The sequence below is a fragment of the Stegodyphus dumicola genome, chromosome 6 (assembly GCF_044657685.1).
Source record: "Stegodyphus dumicola isolate Sdum_Otavi_A_Nest chromosome 6, ASM4465768v1".
Classification (NCBI taxonomy): Eukaryota; Metazoa; Arthropoda; class Arachnida; order Araneae; family Eresidae; genus Stegodyphus; species Stegodyphus dumicola.
Genome location: NC_140773.1, coordinates 50,196,555 through 50,217,117, shown reverse-complemented (window position 1 = coordinate 50,217,117; position 20,563 = coordinate 50,196,555). Strand labels below are relative to the sequence as shown.

The following is a 20,563-nucleotide window of genomic DNA, read 5'->3' as shown; positions in this document are numbered from 1 at the left end:
AATATATAAACATATATATCCACTCTGTTACTCGGCTCCATGAGCTCAGTTCTTTTTTATTCTATATGTTGGCAAATTGTGTATTTTTTGCTTTAAAAATAGAATTATCAATAATTTAAAAGTTCAAAATCGTAAAAAACAACCTTATATTTAGCGTAGGTATAATGAAACACTCAATCGATTTCGAGGGCAGCTAAAGGTCCCTCTTCATCAGGAGAAAGAAGAAAATAGGAATCACAGAAACACGTGGTGCTTATCAGCACTGCACGTGGTTATAACTAGATTTTTAATCAGAGTTGCACTGGCCGCCTACTTTTACTGAGCCAGGCTGTCTGATCAAGCATAAAGAAATATTAGCGAAGTTAAAATAGGGAGCGAGGGGCAAATGCACATTACGCTCAAAATCTGACCTTCAAATAATGGAAAGCAACCACTGAACGGATTTTTATACCCTCTGGTAGTACCAAGTGCGAGGAGGTAACGCCATCTATCGGCAAAAATAATTGAATTAAGACAGTAGAATTTTAAAGGCATTAGGAAGGACTGGATTGGACTTCAAATCATTAACTAAACTTTCTAAATCTTTGTGAATGTGAAAAGCCTCAAGAAAATCCAAGTCACCTATGGAAGAAGCCTTTTGGATGATTTTTGCAGACCCAAAATCAAAATTATGGTTAAACGTCCAGCTATGATACGCTATTGAAGACTTGTTAATTTCCCCTTTTTTGACATAAGATTCATGTTCCTTGATACGAAACTTCAACGCTCTTTTTTGTTTGGTTGTATCTTAAACCACACTGACATGATATACTATAAATTCCCCAAGAATTCAAGACAGAAACGAAATCTTTTAGAATCGAAGGGTGAATTTTATTAATAGGGGAGAAACCGACTTGAAAATTGAATTTCTGGAGAATCCGTGCAATTTTATAGCTAACAGAAGGATAAAATGGAAGCACGACAAGGTCATTGATATTATTTCTAACAGTGGAATGTCTTCTTTGATGGGAATCTGAAAATTTTTTTTTTTTTGACGGCTTTATCAATAATCACGGGAGAAAATCCACGGTCAATCGCAACTGCTCTCAAATAATTAAGTTCATTGGTAAGCAAAGATTCAGAAGAACAAACTTTTAGCGCGCGGAAAACATAATAGTAAAAAGAAGCCATTTTTTGCTTAACAGGGTGGCATGACTTGGCATGGGGTGGTAAACAAACTGCAAAGGGTTTACGGTACACAGTGGTGCTAAAATCGGTTTCATTGCGGATTATAAGAATATCGAGGAAGGGGAGGGAATTGTTGGATTCAATTTCAAGAGTGAATTGGATGGCTGGATCAATTGAATTCATAATAGATAGAATCTCGGATAAATCCTCTTTATAACCGTCAAAAAGTGCGAAAGTGTCGTCAACATACCGAATCCAAAGACGAAAAGATAATTTATCAAACAATTTCATCTCAAAATAGTGCATATAAATGTCAGCAAGTACCGGACTGAGAGGATTACCCATAGCCAATCCTTCAACTTGACGAAAATATGCATTTTGGAAAACAAAGTGGGTTTGACTTAGAGAAACTTTAGTGAGCGAAACCAACTCATTAATTTCAGTATGTGTGAAGTGAAATTCCCGAAGCCTAGTTTCAAGACAATTTAGTGCTCCTTCGACCGGAACATTAGTAAACAATGATTTGACATCAAATGAAACCATAATGGAACGAAGTGGGGAAATATTTTTAAGTTTATCAATGACTTCAACAGAATTTTTTACAGTGTGAATATTGTTATCAAGTAGAGGAGAAAATCTGGAAACTAAATATTTGGCCAAAGGATATGAAGCAGTACCTATGTTGGAAACAATTGGTCGAAAAGGAATATCGATTTTGTGGACTTTTGGAAGAGCATAAAGTCTAGCGCAATTAGTAATAGGCGGAATAAGTGATTTCTTCAACTGAGTTGGCAGAATGTGGGAAGATTTAATAGCACTTTTTACTTTCATGAGGTCCGAAGTTGAAGGATCTTTAGGGATCGAGCAGTATGGGCCTTCATTTATCAATTTAGAGACTCCAGTAATATATGTGTGTTTGTCCATAACAACGATCTGTCCGCCCTTATCAGCTTTAGAGATAATGATATTAGTATCAGAATGAATTTCACGTAAGATCTCATTTTCTTTTTTGCTAAGATTAGAACCCAAAGATTTATTGTTAAAATTAACGTTATGAGTAATTAGGTGGCGGATTGTATCCTTCTGCGTTTCCGAAATTTTGGAGAATTTAAAGGCTTTCTCTATAGGGGCGATGATTTGAGGAATTGAAGGTTTAGATGTCTTTGAAAAGTTGAAATTATATTTTAATACTTTTAACTGATCCTCCGAAAGATTCCTATTGGAGATATTAACGATGGAGTTAATGTTTACAGTGGGAAGATCAGCTAGATAATTGGGACTATCCGACTGGTGTGTGAGTTTTTGGAATTTAGAAATGAGCACATTTTTATGCCGTTGACAAACGGTATCGGTTCTAGACCAGGATGTATGTTCAAATGAGGAAAAATTTTTTTCAGTGGAATTAGCAATTTTTAAATGGAGGTAATATAATTCAAATTCAATTTTAGATAAACGTTTGCGTGTGTCCCTTATAATGTGACGAATAAGTGCCAATTTGAATTTATGCAAAATTTTTAAAACGTGAACGGAAGCTTTAAGGCTACATTTCACATGTATAAATTTGGGAATGAAATTTTGATGTTTGCATTTAAGTAGAAACTGTAGATGATTCAAGAATTTCGTACGCTTAAGGCGTAACTTACAAAATCGGTTCCTGTCAGTGGACATATTGTGAAAAGGGCACAAGCAAGAAATAAGTGAACAATTCTTCGTCACATTATAAGGGACACACGCAAACGTTTATCTAAAATTGAATTTGAATTATATTACCTCCATTTAAAAATTGCTAATTCCACTGAAAAAAATTTTTCCTCATTTGAACATACATCCTGGTCTAGAACCGATACTGTTTGTCAACGGCATAAAAATGTGCTCATTTCTAAATTCCAAAAACTCACACACCAGTCGGATAGTCTCAATTATCTAGCTGATCTTCCCACTGTAAACGTTAACTCCATCGTTAATATCTCCAATAGGAATCTTTCGGAGGATCAGTTAAAAGTATTAAAATATAATTTCAACTTTTCAAAGACATCTAAACCTTCAATTCCTCAAATCATCGCCCCTATAGAGAAAGCCTTAAAATTCTCAAAATTTCGGAAACGCAGAAGGATACAATCCGCCACCTAATTACTCATAACGTTAATTTTAACAATAAATCTTTGGGTTCTAATCTTAGCAAAAAGGAAAATGAGATCTTACGTGAAATTCATTCTGATACTAATATCATTATCTCTAAAGCTGATAAGGGCGGACAGATCGTTGTTATGGACAAACACACATATATTACTGGAGTCTCTAAATTGATAAATGAAGGCCCATACTGCTCGATCCCTAAAGATCCTTCAACTTCGGACCTCATGAAAGTAAAAAGTGCTATTAAATCTTCCCACATTCTGCCAACTCAGTTGAAGAAATCACTTATTCCGCCTATTACTAATTGCGCTAGACTTTATGCTCTTCCAAAAGTCCACAAAACCGGTATTCCTTTTCGACCAATTGTTTCCAACATAGGTACTGCTTCATATCCTTTGGCCAAATATTTAGTTTCCAGATTTTCTCCTCTACTTGATAACAATATTCACACTGTAAAAAATTCTGTTGAAGTCATTGATAAACTTAAAAATATTTCCCCACTTCGTTCCATTATGGTTTCATTTGATGTCAAATCATTGTTTACTAATGTTCCGGTCGAAGGAGCACTAAATTGTCTTGAAACTAGGCTTCGGGAATTTCACTTCACACATACTGAAATTAATGAGTTGGTTTCGCTCACTAAAGTTTCTCTAAGTCAAACCCACTTTGTTTTCCAAAATGCATATTTTCGTCAAGTTGAAGGATTGGCTATGGGTAATCCTCTCAGTCCGGTACTTGCTGACATTTATATGCACTATTTTGAGATGAAATTGTTTGATAAATTATCTTTTCGTCTTTGGATTCGGTATGTTGACGACACTTTCGCACTTTTTGACGGTTATAAAGAGGATTTATCCGAGATTCTATCTATTATGAATTCAATTGATCCAGCCATCCAATTCACTCTTGAAATTGAATCCAACAATTCCCTCCCCTTCCTCGATATTCTTATAATCCGCAATGAAACCGATTTTAGCACCACTGTGTACCGTAAACCCTTTGCAGTTTGTTTACCACCCCATGCCAAGTCATGCCACCCTGTAAGCAAAAAATGGCTTCTTTTTACTATTATGTTTTCCGCGCGCTAAAAGTTTGTTCCTCTGAATCTTTGCTTACCAATGAACTTAATTATTTGAGAGCAGTTGCGATTGACCGTGGATTTTCTCCCGTGATTATTGATAAAGCCGTCAAAAAAAAAAATTTTCAGATTCCCATCAAAGAAGACATTCCACTGTTAGAAATAATATCAATGACCTTGTCGTGCTTCCATTTTATCCTTCTGTTAGCTATAAAATTGCACGGATTCTCCAGAAATTCAATTTTCAAGTCGGTTTCTCCCCTATTAATAAAATTCACCCTTCGATTCTAAAAGATTTCGTTTCTGTCTTGAATTCTTGGGGAATTTATAGTATATCATGTCAGTGTGGTTTAAGATATATTGGCCAAACAAAAAGAGCGTTGAAGTTTCGTATCAAGGAACATGAATCTTATGTCAAAAAAGGGGAAATTAACAAGTCTTCAATAGCGTATCATAGCTGGACGTTTAACCATAATTTTGATTTTGGGTCTGCAAAAATCATCCAAAAGGCTTCTTTCATAGGTGAATTGGATTTTCTTGAGGCTTTTCACATTCACAAAGATTTAGAAAGTTTAGTTAATGATTTGAAGTCCAATCCAGTCTTTCCTAATGCCTTTAAAATTCTACTGTCTTAATTCAATTATTTTTGCCGATAGATGGCGTTACCTCCTCGCACTTGGTACTACCAGAGGGTATAAAAATCCGTTCAGTGGTTGCTTTCCATTATTTGAAGGTCAGATTTTGAGCGTAATGTGCATTTGCCCCTCGCTCCCTATTTTAACTTCGCTAATATTTCTTTATGCTTGATCAGACAGCCTGGCTCAGTAAAAGTAGGCGGCCAGTGCAACTCTGATTAAAAATCTAGTTATAACCACATGCGGTGCTGATAAGCACCACGTGTTTCTGTGATTCCTATTTTCTTCTTTCTTTGTATTTCTTTCTCCTGATGAGGAGGGACCTTTAGCTGCCCTCGAAATCGATTGAGTGTTTCATTATACCTACGCTAAATATAAGGTTGTTTTTTACGATTTTGATTGTCACATTAGCGTGTTTCTCTTCTAGTCTAATTTAAAAGTTGTTTAATTGCAGCTAAGCCTAATTTTTCTGTAGCATAGCAGCAATATTTGTTTACATTTGAAACTTAGCAGAATAGTGGATTTATTGCCAGTATAGAGAAACTAAGCTTCACAACAAAGATGATGTCTTCTTTTATTGTTGTGAATTAAATCATGCTTAAACTATTCTGGAATTGTCATTTAAGTTATTAAATTATTTCATACATTGACTCAGCATAGTGTCCACAACAAATTAAGTCAGTTTCTACGCCTTCAGTGTCTTTTTGCCAAGTGGGACCAAAAGGAATCTTTTAGTTTTGTGCACCGAAAAATCTGCCTTTTTGCCTGCTGGCCCAATTGCCTGTTTTTTCGCTGAAACTCTAATTTTAATTGAAAAAATTGTTTTAACTGTATTGGTGTTATGCTTTTATACATCTTTAAATTTTTAATGAAGATATTTTTAGTTTTTATGTATTTTTGCCTTTCTGCGAAGTGAGAACTGAATTAATTGTATGAGAAATAAATATTTAACGAAATTCAAGGAAATAAGTGTTTCATATTAGCAGCAAATATTGTTGCCAGTCTCACTTGGACAGGAAAGAATGGTTACAAGTAGTGCATGTGCATTGGGTAAGCAACCCTAAGGTACATTAGGTAAGGGAAAAAAAGTTGCAGGTATAAAGTTCAGGAAGTGTTTCACTAATGATGTGGTATGTGATCTATCACCTTTAGTTAGTTATTTTTTTCTTAGATTTTTGCCATTAAAACACTCTCTAAATTCAGACATTCAATAAAATGACAAGGAAAAGAAATCGCATAAACAACAACCAATTTTAGTCTCTCTAAAAAATAAATAACACATTAAAAGTGGTATATTACATTATTACTAATGTTTCTTTCTCGTCAAGTGCTTTAAGTATGTCCATTATAAGAAATGATGTATTAAAAAATGAAGATTCTAATTTGTCCTATTGTTGGTTTTTGGTAATGTTGAGAGTATTTGTGTGATTGCCTTCCAAAATAGCGTACTTGATGTAAGTAAAACATAAATTTAGTGGGTGCTTTACTTGAGATTTACAAAACTGATGAACAGGATATGTCAACCTATGATGTGAGGAAAAAATATGTGATGAATAACAGGGAACTGAACTGACTTAACTAGTATGACAGCACGTACTTAGCTGCAACAATTCCATGTGGTACTTTATATAAATGCTGTCCAGGACACTCTGCTAGATTCATGTTCCCATTCCGATCTTTGACGGCTATAATCGATGTTAGGGTTTTATGCATCACGACGCTGAAGAGAATCATGACTACTGGCTACACTGATAATCAGGACAATACACATCCTAGGTAAGGAGGACACACAGTCTTTGCACACTTCTCTTGACTTCTGCTACAGAATTATAAGTTTCATTCTCAGCACCTTGCAACCCCAAGGGGGAATGCAAATTTCCCAACCTTTTCACAACCTCATCTGTTCATTGTCAAGTGCACTTGTGTGCTGTGTTTGCTTTATCATTGATCCCCATTTGGCGATAAGACTGGCATCCCATCTTACTGACAGTCTCAACCCATGCTTATTTTTGAGGCAAGACTTATATTATAAGGATCCTGGAAAATCCCACTACTAAGCTTATATATTATTTGTATATTATGGGATTTTAGCAAGATTGTTAAATTTAGCCTGATTTCATATTTTATTAAGGTGAAGTGTTATAATAATTTTATTTTTATTTCTCTTACATATAGGACCCAGAAGTCCTGAATAAGTTGGGTTATAGGGAGAGAATTGTAAAATGTACTTCTCGCCTTGGTGCAAAATTCATTGATTATAAACCAGAAACTGGATCTTGGATCTTTGAGGTAAGATATTGAGAATAATCATAGCTTTACATTTAAAGATGTATTTATAAACAGTCTTGCAGTATGAAAAAGGATTGCCATTATAAGAGTGCAGTAAAATTTTGCTTTTTAAATCAAATTTGCAGGGCTGAAAAATAATCAAGATTAAAGACAACATACATAAAACAAAGTGAATATTTTTTTTACTAATTGCTTTCAACAAAAGTAATGTTGAGAACATTAATTTGAAATGAAATCTGCACAATAAATTATGATAACAAATGTCTATTAATGCATTAATAGTATATAATTAAAAAAGGGTTTTAATGCTTTTATCTAAAGTCTTAACAGATTGCATTACATTGTATTTATTTAATGGCTTCATTTAAAAAAACAACAATTATAGATTGAATTTTTAACACAGAAAATTTTGATCATTGTTCAATTACATATATGTATTTAACCTTAATCGTAGAAATTATCCAATGATTTAATGTGCTGTAAAAATTTGACTTTTAATTGCTATTTCAATAAAATGAATTCATTAAAATTATGATTTAATGTCAGGAAAATTCAGCATTAGATAAGATTTTTAATAAATTATTTGCGAAATCCTGATTTTATTTGACTTAAAATTTAGACATTTTTGTGCAATTCATGTAACATCACACATCTTCAGAATAACTATTGAAGTATGATAAACTGGAATTGAAGTGGCAGAGTTAAATAATTCAATTATAATAAAAGATAATTTATTGAGGAAAGCGAAGTACTTAAGCAGTATCTTGTTGACTTTCAGACCATGAAAGTTGGCAGAGATCCTCTCCAAAGTTGCACCAATTGTTCCTGTGGAATTCTGAAGGAACTGACTTCTCTTTTTTTAAATAGCTGTTAGTATTCAACCTGCTTCATTTTTGTATTTCATAAAAAGGTTTTTGTCAGTTTCTGCTATTTTGTTAGTCCATTTTATCAAAAGCTCTGTGTAGAACACTATGAGTGCAAACTTCCTGCAGGTAATTGTTCGAATCTATTCCTGTTTTGTTAGTCATAATCAGCTAACTGTGTTGCAATCATTAAAATACCTAAAAATAATTTTTAAAAAAACTTATAATCTTGCTGTTCTGTAGAAGGGAGATTTCAAATTCTAATCATACATTTCAGAATGCAAGGGAAAAAAGTAATTTTATAACCTTGTTAAGGAAAGCAAAGCATAGTTTATTGTGAGTCAATTGCCATTTTTCACATCTTGAGACATTTGCATAAAATCAGTTACCTGCAGTAAAGTTAAACTGCAAAAAAGAATTGCCTGTAATAAACAACAGTTTTTTATGAAACATTATCATTTCATGTCCCCCCTTTTTTTATGGGGGATGTATAAACATATAAATCATCTCTATATACCATTTATAAATAAATAGGTATATATGTTAATTATTGCCCTCAATTCAGATTTTGTAACTATTTACAAAGTTATTATGTGTAGATAATGGTCTTTTACAGTTCTGAAATTTTCCACAAAAGTACTTGTACAGCCCTTCCCAGTATCACAGAGCACAATCAATAGTTGCACTACAAATTACTAAGAAGGTTTAAACACTATACAATGAAAAGTGCATCTAAAAGACAAAGTTATCACTAATATTAATTTAAAAGTCAAACAACAAAAATGAGCGTTATATTTTCAAATTTTCACAGGACTGGTTTCGATGGTTCATCATCTTGCGCATTTTCAGCTGAGGATGATGGTTCTGTAAAACCATGGAAATTAGTCTTATGAAAATTTGAAAATATAATGCTGATTTTTGTTGTTTGATTTCTAAATTAATACTTGTTTGGTGTGTTATTGTATCTTAATTATCGTGGATATCTCAATATTCCGAAGTCACTCTGAACTAACAACTGAGAATTTAATACTCTCTCCAGTCTTATATAGTTTTCTCCTTCCTACCTAGAAATCTCTGGTACCTTCCATTTCTTGAAATTAAGATATACAATTAAAGTTACTAAGAGCTGATGCGGTTGCAGCTACAAATGGAGGTCAATTACAATACCAATTAGTAGTTATAAAGGGACTGGATCAAAATATCGCCAAGATTGACGATTTCTCATGAAATTTGGCAACAAAAATTAATATCCAAAACCATTGCCAGCTTGGTGATGTCTTGCCAGTTTAACGAAATAACTGTAACTTCAATGTTAAAGAGACATGACCCGTTAATCGTATTTTTTCAAAAGAGCTTCGTCTCTTTCAAGTATTTCATGTTCGATTATATAAAATATATACTACAATTTCACTAAAAAAATTACTAACATACATACAGAATTTGTAACAACAGTACTTATGCTACTTGGTAAAACCTCACATTAGTTTTTTTTTTTTTTTTTTTTTTTTGTGAGAGTATTTAAACTTTGTGTGCCATGAAAGAACTAAAAGTATTCTAGTGCAGTGGCCGTCAACCCATAGCACTTCACGGACCACTTCATGTATAATTTTATATTTGGCAGACCACTAATATGAATTTTAAAAAAGGTAAATACATTATACAATAATCAGCAAACTACACATATTTCATTCACATTGAAAAATTATATGAAAAGTATAAAAGTCTTTCCTTCTTGTACAGAAAGCTTCAAATTTCCATATCACTGAAAAGGAACTTCACAAAAAGCAAGAACAAACCGGCAAACGCAAAGAAATATCAATGAATTGAAAGTGTTAGACCCACCAATTTTTAATTATTGTAAACATAGAAATCATCACTTACTCAGCAATGGCGCCATGGATCAACAGTCAGACAAAACAAAAACAGAAATTTCCAGTTATGCAATTATAAACAAGAATGCAGATGGTTCTCATAAAAATTCATAGAGTTGCCTAGTGACACATAGAAAAACTGTGTTATTAATGACTACAATAGCATATGATTGTAATTCAAAAAGAAGGAGAATTCCAGTTTGCACTATTATTGATAACAGCACATATCCATGGATGCCAAATCTCACTTTGAAATATCGTTAGATACACCTGCAAAAGTAGCTAAATTAAGAACGAATTTCAATAAAAGTTATAGCTAAAATTAAAAAATAAATCCATATTCCGTAATAGGTTTTGCTACTCGTCATGTTTTAAACTAAGTCTTCATAAAAATATAAATATTGTCCCAATTTTTCTGCAAACCATCAAAATGTTTTCACAAACCACAGTTGGTGACCACTGTTCTAGTGAATTATTATGATCAGTAAATTTTAATTTTATTTGAATAGTGTAGATACATTTCATATTTAATTGTTTTTCATATAAAGCATTCTGTAACTTGTCAGTGCATTATGAAATACTGATTAGTTGATAAATTGCATGTAAAGCTAAATTTTTTGTTAAAAGATATGTCTCCTTAGCATTTCAGCTTTCTAAGTATGAAATCTGGAGTGCATTTTTTTGTTCTTATTAATTAATTATATCTCCAGGTTGATCATTTTTCAAAATATGGATTAGAAGATTCTGATGAAGAAATGGATATTCCAAAGCCACCTGAAAATAAATCAAAAGGCATTTTACCACCTCCCCAAGTGAGTGAACTCCTACATCTTACTTTTGTAAATTATTTAACAATTCAATTTATCTGTATTCTACCTGCTTTTAGAGTCACTAAGATTTTGAATAAATGGATGAGAAGGATGTTTTCTTGTATATCTGTCAAACCAATGAAGCAGGCTTCTGTGGGTTCCCTCTCCTTTTCTCAGAAAGGGTGTCGCTTCAGATATATTCTTTGTGTTATAATTTGAGATTTTTTTAAAGAGCCATTTTTTAATTTCTGCATGTCTTTTTGTATAAAATTAATTTTATTGAGAATATTTTCAATACTAATGCAGTATACACTAAGGTGACAAAAATCATAGGGTACCTCCTAATATTGTGTTAGACTTCCCAGCGAAGTGCAGCAACTCAACATGGTCACGATTTAACAGGTCATTGGAAGTCCTCTGCAGAAATATTGGATGCTGCTCTACAGATATCCAATAACTGCGAAATTGTTGCCAGTGCAGGATTTTGTGCACAAACTGACCTCTCGATTGTGTCCCCAAAATGTTTGATGGGATTCAGTATCGGTCAATCTAAGTGGCCACATCATTCACTGGAATTATCCAGAATGTTCTTCAAACCAGTTACAAACAGTTGTGGCTCGGTGACATGGTGCATTTTCATCCATAAAAATTCCATTGTTGTTTGGGTACATGAAGACTATGAATGGCTGTAAGTGGTCTCTCTAAGTAGCTGAAGATAACCATTTCTAGTCGATTAGTTCACTTGGCATGAAAAAATAACCCACACCATTGTGGAGCCACCACCAGTTTATGCAGTGACTTGTTGCCAACATAGGTTCATGGGGTCTGCACCACACTCAAAGCCTACCATCAGCTGTTAGCAACTGAAATCATGACTCATCTGTTCAAGCCATAATTTTTCAGTCGTCTAGGTCTAACTTATACGGTCACGAGCTAATGAGAGGTGCTGCAGTCAATGTTGTTCTGTTCGTTAAGACACTCGACTCGCTCTTCTGCTGCCATAGCCCATTAAAGCCAGATTTCACCACACTGTCCAACCAGACACATCCATCATACATCCCATATTGATTTCTGCAGTTATTCATGCTGTGTTGCTTATATGTTAACATTGACACCTCTATGCACTCGTCGCCAGTCTCGGTCATTAAATGCTGAGGGTTGGACACTACGTTATCCGTGATGGAAGGTTATGCCTGAAATTAGTATTCCCAGCACACTCTTGACACTTTGGATCTCAGAATGTTGAATTCCATAAAGGTTTCCTAAGTGGAATGTCTCGTGCATCTAGCTTTAACTACCATTCTGCAATCTGTTAATTTCCGTCATGCGGCCATAATCATGTCAGAAACCTTTTCACATGAATAATTTAAATGTAAATGAAAGCCCTGCCAATATATTGATAATATATAATATGAGAGGTAATATGTTGTTTCCACGGAAAAACAATATGGCCTCTTCCTCTCTCCTCAGTAAATTAAAAATTGTCAACATTTTTTTACAGTTCTTAAATTGAAAAAAAAAAATTATTACAACTATATTACACGGTTCGTCAAATTAAGCAAATAGAAGTCGAAAGTCAGAGTTAAAGTACATAATTTGGGGACATTTTTTTGTAACGTTTAAGTTGAAAATAAACTATTACAGTATCACGCTGTTCATCAAATTCGGTAAATAAAAATAGAAAGTACCTTTTTTACATAATTTGGCGGTTTATCGCGGGGCCGTAAAAATTAAGTTGTACCCATTGGAAAGATACTAGAGGCCTTTCAGAATACACTGCCCATTTATACATTTTGTACATGATACTATTGCCATCTGTATATTTTGTATTGTTATCCCATCATTTCGGTCATCTCAATGTATTAAGGGATTAATAGTTGATTTATTATATAACATGGTGCTTATTAAATTATGGGTTGTGATCCCAAATTAGATTGCAAAGTGAAATGTTGGGGCTGCAAAAATTTAATTTAGATACATGAATTTAAAATACACTAATCACAAACCCTTAATTATTTTTATTGTAATATATTACATTTTCTCTGCAATGCAACTATAAAATCGTAATACTGCCTAAGTTGCACTGTAAATTATATTTACATATTGAAAGATACCACCAAGTACATCATAATAGCTGTGTAACATTGTAATTTCTGGAGGTACGGGTTGAAGCAAGGGTGCATTCCTGTAACTATATATTAAGTATTGCTGGGTCTTGGTAACTGTTAAAACTTCTGTGTCAGTTCTGAGGGAGAGCACCCCAGGGAGCAGTCTGAGGGTCTCCATCTCTTTTCCTTTAGTCTGTAACCTCTTGAGAGAATTTTCGGCTTGCCATGTATTTAAGTGCCTCTTTGCTGCACAGATTCTGTATACAAACATTCATGCCTTCTTCAGAATTTGAACCCAGGCCCATCAGTAGGGCAGTATACATCACTATTGCAATTTCTGCATATAAGTTATTTTAGAGTCAAAATATGCCTTAACCCACACTATGTAACATCCTGCGTCGCACAGTGTGGGGTGATAAGGCTTTTCTAGTACATTTTGTTGTTTCTATTTCATCACAATGAGTGTACAGTATTGTATTTTACTGTTTTATTCAACTAAAGTTGGTATGTATTTGAGTAATTGTTATAAGTGATGTTATTTCATTCATATTTTAGAATGAGATATTTTTCCTCATGATTAAATGGTTGAACTTAAGTAACAAAAATGTCTGAGATAGCAATGGTACAAAATCTCTTCAGGCAGATTGACAGATGTGCTCTCCAGGATGCTGTCAAAATTATTTTATTGAAAGCTATACAGCCATTTATTTTAAAATCTGTGTAAATACATGAAATTTGAATACAAACGTTATTGCTTGCAGAATAACGATGAATGTCAAAACACCAAAGTTTAAGGTTATTAAAATTAGAAACATTTTATGATACCTTTAACTGAACAAAAATCTGATGATGATGCTGTTTTGCCAAATAGCATACGACTATCATAAGTGTGCTGTTTGTCAGATATTTTTGAGAAGCTAAACAATTATCAACTTCTCAATGATAAAAGGGGTCAGGAACCAAAAAAAGTTGTTATAACATATAATCTGAAATTTTATAATTTATTCATAGTAGTGTCTGGGTCACTCTATGTTGTTGAAATAAAATAACTGGTTAATACGCTGGGCTGCATCTTATAATCAGACCACCAGAAACAGATTGCAGAAATAAAAACCTAAATGCAGAAAATCATCTTTACATAAAATCTATATTTTCAATTGTAATAACCAAACCACAAAAAAGTTTCACCTTTTCTTTAAACCATAATGTGTGATTACAAAGTTAAGTTATATGATGATACTACAAATCAGTGGATTTGTAAAAGGTTTCTTAGAATAATTTGCAACAAGGTATGGCAATACAAGAAACTGTATCTGACAGGGACTAGTTGTCAAACTGGAAAAGTTGTGAGATAAACATATCCATGTAACAACCTTACCGACTGACTACTAGTAAAAAAGAATTCATTAGTTGTGGGCTATGGTAGCCAGTTATTAGAAGCATTAAAATGTCTAAACAATGAGACTTAAAATTTAAAGAGAAAAAGTGATTTGCTGAAAATGCTGTGATACTTTTCCCGTTGTTGTCAATGAAAAACTTCCTTGTAAAGTTAGAAGTCTTACAAACTGTATCAGGGCACCTGATTTGGCAGAGGAATAAAATTGCTGAATAAATGCCAAAGAATACAATTTTATTCGTTATCGTATAGAGTTTGATTTATTTTGGTGGTTTACCAATTGTCTACTCAGACAATAAAAATCATGGATAATTTTGAAAAAAATTTATAGATTTTTTTTATAAATTATTTTTAAAATTATGCATTCTTCTGTGATAAATATTTTAATAATACATGAAGCACTGAAACGTAAATATCCATCTTTCATCAAGTGTTTGATAAAGTGTTTCGTCTGGTTGATAAAACAAATCTCAATTTACAAACTTAAAGATTCTAGAATTCTGAATACAGTATATGTTTTGTGTACTGAACTTTGTTCACAGCTGTATTATTCTTTTGATTTATACTGTTTTTAGAATCTCTGTGTTTCTTATTAATGCTTCCTGTTGTGGCTTAATATAATTCACATTTACTTTGAAAAGTTTTTTTATAAATAGAAGAGTCTTAGAGTGAAGTATGGAAATTTGCTGAGAAATGAGTTCTGTGACTTAAAAGTTTATTTGTTACACAGTGAAAACACTGTGTGAATGACTTTTGAGCTGCTAACTTCCCCCCCCCCCATGATTAAATTCAATATTTCTTAAAAGCACTTAATGAAAATTTTGTAATAAATATTGATTTAAGCTGAAATAAATTCTTGATTTTTAACTACATGCTTTTCAATCAACAAAATTAATTTCTTACAGATGGCAGTTGTAAATGGACAAATCCCTTCTGATAATTCTATTTCAAATTTGCCTTTGAAGCCAATAGTGTATCATGTTGAAGATGAAGCTATGGAAGGAATAACATCTTTGTCAACCCAAAAAGATTATGAATTTGACCAAAGTAATAAATTTTTCATATATCATTTTCTTTGTGCAGATTCCACTTGCATTAGTATTTAGTCACGAAAGAATTTGAAATATAAATTTTATATAAAGCATGTACTTTTTTATGGGTAGCCGTGCGTATTCAGTATCTACATCATTGAAATTACTGGTTTATTTTGTAAAAGTAATATTGTAGTAGACTTTTATAATTTCTAGCAAATTCTATTTCTCCATTTTATAGTCATACTTTCTAAGCAGAAAATTTGCTTTTATATTCAAAATGTAGTAATGCTTTCAGTGTAAATGCAGAATTTACAATTATTTTGCTTTTAGCTAGTTTCAGGTTGCATTTTAAATGTGAAAAGCCTCTAAGCAGCACTTTTTTTAAATCTAAATATTGTTGCATTTTATATCCATTGCCTTATTATTTAAAATATATCACTATCATGTATGATAAAATCTCCCTTGGACATCTGTTCAGAATTATTTTGTGTTTGGTGGTAGTGATCAGTATTATGTTCTCAAAAATGATGGTCAGTATCAGAAGTTTGTATTTTTAATGATACAAATCATTATCATGGTATGAGAATTATGAATGCAGAGTAAATATATCATTTACAAATCAGGATATTAAATGTTATGTAAGTACAACAGTTGAGTGTACTTGAAAAGTGATGGCACTAAGAATGTTAAATCCTTCAAGTATTAGTTTTTTGAATTAGTTGCTTATACATTATTCTTCTTTATTATTACCCTGCTATTTATGTGCAACTGACATACCACAAGATTAGGTAGCATAGAACTGTCTAAAAATTCATCTTTTCATTTTATGAGTAATGCACTTTTGTGTGGCTTTATTTGTAATGAATATACCCTAGTTAGACATATGTAGTTAATTAATAAAAATAAACATACTATGCATGTATCCTAAAAGTTTATATTTTAAATGATGGGAGTGTATAACATTTTTGGTAACTGTATTGGTCTTCTGAGGAGAACTTAACAATGAGAGAATAATATAAAGTTTTTTCTATAATATTTAATAAGTTTTAATTTATATAATTTGAATAGAAAATTTTAATTCCACTAGCTGTAAAGAACTGTTTTGTTTTATGTATTTGTGAATACACATAAAGTAGTGTTTCTATCTTAAATATATTCCATTCTGGCATTTGATTTGAAATTTTTCCTTGGCAGTTTGTTGTCTGATAGTCTTGTAGTCGTGACAGTTATATTAACTATTCTATTGCGTTAGATATTTGCTATAGATATCAGTATGAATTATTATCTTCTAAAAATATGCATAATGATTTAATATATTCTATATATTTGTTAGCTGAAGACTTCTTCACTGAAGTTTATTCTCCAACTAAGCCTATACTGAATAGTGGTATTGATCCAGAAAGAATTCAGGGTATGAAGGCATCATTTTTCCAAGATGATATGAATGATGATATGTGGGGTATGAACAGAATTTTTATTTTATTCTTTTGTATACTTACACCCATTAATATGTAAATTCATAGTTATTCTCAAATCTCTGAAAAGCAAAGAAAATATTTTTTCCAGAAAAATGTAGCATTTATTAACATAATTGGCATATAATTTTAATTGTTGTTTAATTCAAAGGTATTAATTTTTATTTATGTTTAATGAAATTTTGTTTAATGAAAATTTTTATTTGTTTATTTTATTTTGTAAATTTAAGGAGATTTAATAAATGTCTGAAACAGTTGCAGAATAGAGTTTATTAGTAGTAATAGCTATTTTTTTAATGGAAGTTAAACTGGTTGAAGAATTTTAAAAAAGAGCCGTATAAGATTTTTTCTATCAAAGAATCTGCATTTTTTCATATTTTTGCCATATTTGTGTAGTTTACTTTTCAGAAGCATAATAAAATTAAAACATAAATAATTGAAACATAAAATTTTGTCCATTAAAAAGAAATTTGTGTAAAATAATAGTCATCCTAGTTAGTTAAAGCAAATACTCTGGTACTTTGGTATACATCATTAATTCATTCCAGATCCATGCACATACACTAAAAGAGCTTTTGCAGAAAGAACTAAAAGAAAAACAATGAAACCATTCTTATAAAAAATATCCTGTTATTATTTTCACACTTTTCAATACTAAAATACAAATTTGGTGTGTGAAATATATATTGTACATAAATGAAGCACTGCACATAAAATTGTACATAAATGGCTTTCTACTATCCATATCAAAGCAAGTTTTCAATATGCTGTACCACTTCTGATGGAAATCAATTTCCTCTCTTCACAGTATTAGGTGATTTAATAGCATCTTTGTTTTTCTCAACCGTAGACACTATGATACTCGGCATACAATATGCAATAGCCAAATTTCAGATGTTTGTACCATATTTGTACTTTCCACCTCTATGGTGATGCTGACAATTTTATTTGTTGTTTCATTCTCATTAACTTTCCCAAAACTCATAGTTAAATTTTAAAAAATTTAAGCGAAAAAACACATCAATTGAAAATTCAGAGTTATAGTGTGGATTCTTTACCGAATAGTAACAATAGGCATACTGACTCTCATGGACAGTCATGGTCGAAAGAGGTAAATGAGTTAGTAAGCACAATCATGACTAATCGAACTCAAGTGATATTCCAGACAAATATTGTATACCAAACGAAAATTTTCATGTCCAAGTTGTATACCAAGTTGGATGTGTTTCAAAGCAGATGTATACTACATTACAAATAGTAGAAATGATGCCACCTGTATAAATTTGCATAAAAGAAGCAAATTAGTTCACTTTTTATATGTTACAGTGACTGTTCCGTAGTATTTCATAATTACCAGTTCACCCAGTTTTTCACATTTTTTCGTCTTTCGGTAGATTAATCACATTTCCCTGTTTTCAGTTTTTAGCCTTTACTAAAGAAAGTGTTTACCAACAATAAATGAAATTTATTAAATTTCTGGAATTTAAATTATGCAAATTGCATTCACCCACCCTTACTTACTGATTTTCAGCAGAATTTTCCTTATTGATCTGAATCTTCTTAACCTACTGTATATATTGTGGAACCTTTTATAATGCTTTGTCAATAATTAATTAGTTTATTTTACATCAATAAATGGTACATCACTATGTTAATCCACACAGTAGTATTTATATTAATAATGCATTTTCCTCATATTTAAAATTAATTTGATAAATAAAAGCTTTTCTTCTCTATGCAGTATTTTCTCAGTATAAAAGCGTAAAAAAATTACAAAATAAAACTATTCAAAAAACATAAAATATAGAATTTAATCATTTTAAATAACCTGAGTCATGCGTTATGAGATGAGTATAAGTAAAGGGAAGTTTTTTTGAAATAATGCAATTTCACAGCATGAAAATCTCCTATTTTTTCATATTTCAATGTTGGCAGCTGTGATGTTTTTCTGAAAGAGATAAAATATTGTCACTCAATGCTAATGTTTAAAAAAGTCTGTATGGTTACTTATACCTACATTTTTATTCTCTAATTATTCTGTTGATTTTTGTCTTATTATAAGTAAAAAGACTAATAGAAAGAACACTTAAAAGGACTCAACTTGGGGAAGGTAAATTGAAATTGTGTGTTTTTATTGCTATCCTAGTAACAGATATATTTGAAAATATTTCATCTTAAATATGAAGCTAATTTTTTTGTTGATAAATTACATTGTAGTTGTTAAACAGCATTGTCTTCACCCACAGCTTGCATTTGTTCTGTAAAAAGAAAATATTACATTTGGAGATATAGCTTAAAAATATAAAGAATATTTTTTTACATTGCCATTTTGAAATTTATATTACTTTATTAATTTCCAGAACAACTGGGAAAATCTGTAAATACGACATTTGTAAGGCCAAAGATGCAAGGTGATTTTTTGCTTTGTTTAGAGACCCTAAATTATTGCTTTTATTGGAAATGGGCAGTTTGCTTAAAAGGACTATTAATTTCGTTTTGGCATTTTGCATTGATTCACTACGAGTGTTGTTTCACTTTTCAAATTGTTGCCATCAAATATTATCGCCCTGTATTATATATTTAAAGAAATTAAATAATAAAGAATCTACATAAATATATATATGTTTCTCGCCTTGTGATAAAGCAACGGTACCTAGAGCCGTTAAATTTTGAATAACATAATCCTCCTGTGAATATGAGCATCTGGTAGCCCAAATGTGGAATTTGTTTTTATTATCGATTTCATATTTTGTAAAACTTTAATGAATTTTTGATTAACCAACTCAGGGATTTCTAAGCGAGCAATGGCAACGTTGCACAGGGAAAACATTTTTATCTCTAGTGCGCAAGACTGTGTATTAGAAATTCTAAAGTTATGCTCATTTTAAAATTATTTTGCGATGTTGGAACTAAATTTTATGGTTTAAGTGCAAAGAACATAATATTTAATAAATAAAGGAGACGCACAAAATGTTAAAAAAAAAAAAAAAAAAAAAAAAAAAAAAAAAAAAAAAAGCTCCTTTAGACATAATTTAATATCTGAAAACTTTCTGTTTCCCCCTGAAGTCCAAAGGGCCCATTTGCCCAAAAGGACTATTAATTTCTTTTTAGCATTTTGCATTGAAATGTTGGTTCACTTTTCAAATTGTTGCCACCAAATATTAGTACCCTGTATTATATTTAAAGAAATTAAATAATGAAGAATCTGCATCAATGTATGTTTCTTGCATTGTGATAAAACAACGGTACCTAGATGCATCAAATTTTAAATAACATACGTTTCCAAAATAAAATGTGGGCATCTGGAAGCCCAAATTTAGAATTTGTTTGATTATCTATTTCATATTTTGTAAATTTTAACAAATTATCTATTAACAAACTCAACAATTTAAAAGCGAGCAATGGCAACACTGTACTGAAAAAAGATTTTTTTTTTTTATCTCCGCACGCAAGATTGTGTATCGGAAATTCTAAAGATATGCTGATTTTAAAATTTATTTTGTGATATTGCAGTTGAACTGAATTTTATGGTTTAAGTGCGAAAAATATGAGATATAATAAATAAAGGTAAACACGTGAAACGTTTAAAAAAAACTTTGGGTATATAATTTAAAATTTGAAAGCTTTCTTTCTTTAAATAAAGGGGGGAAACCCCTTTATTTTAATCCCAAAGGGCAATTAATTTCGTTTTGGCATTTTGCA

General features: G+C 31.6%; 1 protein-coding gene across 3 annotated transcripts in view; it reads left to right on the top strand.

Annotated features, from left to right (window-relative positions):
• Positions 1 to 20,563, top strand: part of Nup98-96 (nuclear pore complex protein Nup98-96) — a 177,682-nt gene that overhangs the window by 126,843 nt on the left and 30,276 nt on the right. For all 3 annotated transcript variants that reach the window (XM_085818300.1, XM_085818299.1, XM_085818301.1), the window contains exons 19-22: positions 7,192 to 7,305; positions 10,750 to 10,851; positions 15,258 to 15,399; positions 16,720 to 16,845. In XM_085818300.1, coding sequence (XP_085674426.1) covers positions 7,192 to 7,305; positions 10,750 to 10,851; positions 15,258 to 15,399; positions 16,720 to 16,845 — 484 coding nt within the window. The remainder of the gene's footprint in view (positions 1 to 7,191; positions 7,306 to 10,749; positions 10,852 to 15,257; positions 15,400 to 16,719; positions 16,846 to 20,563) is intronic.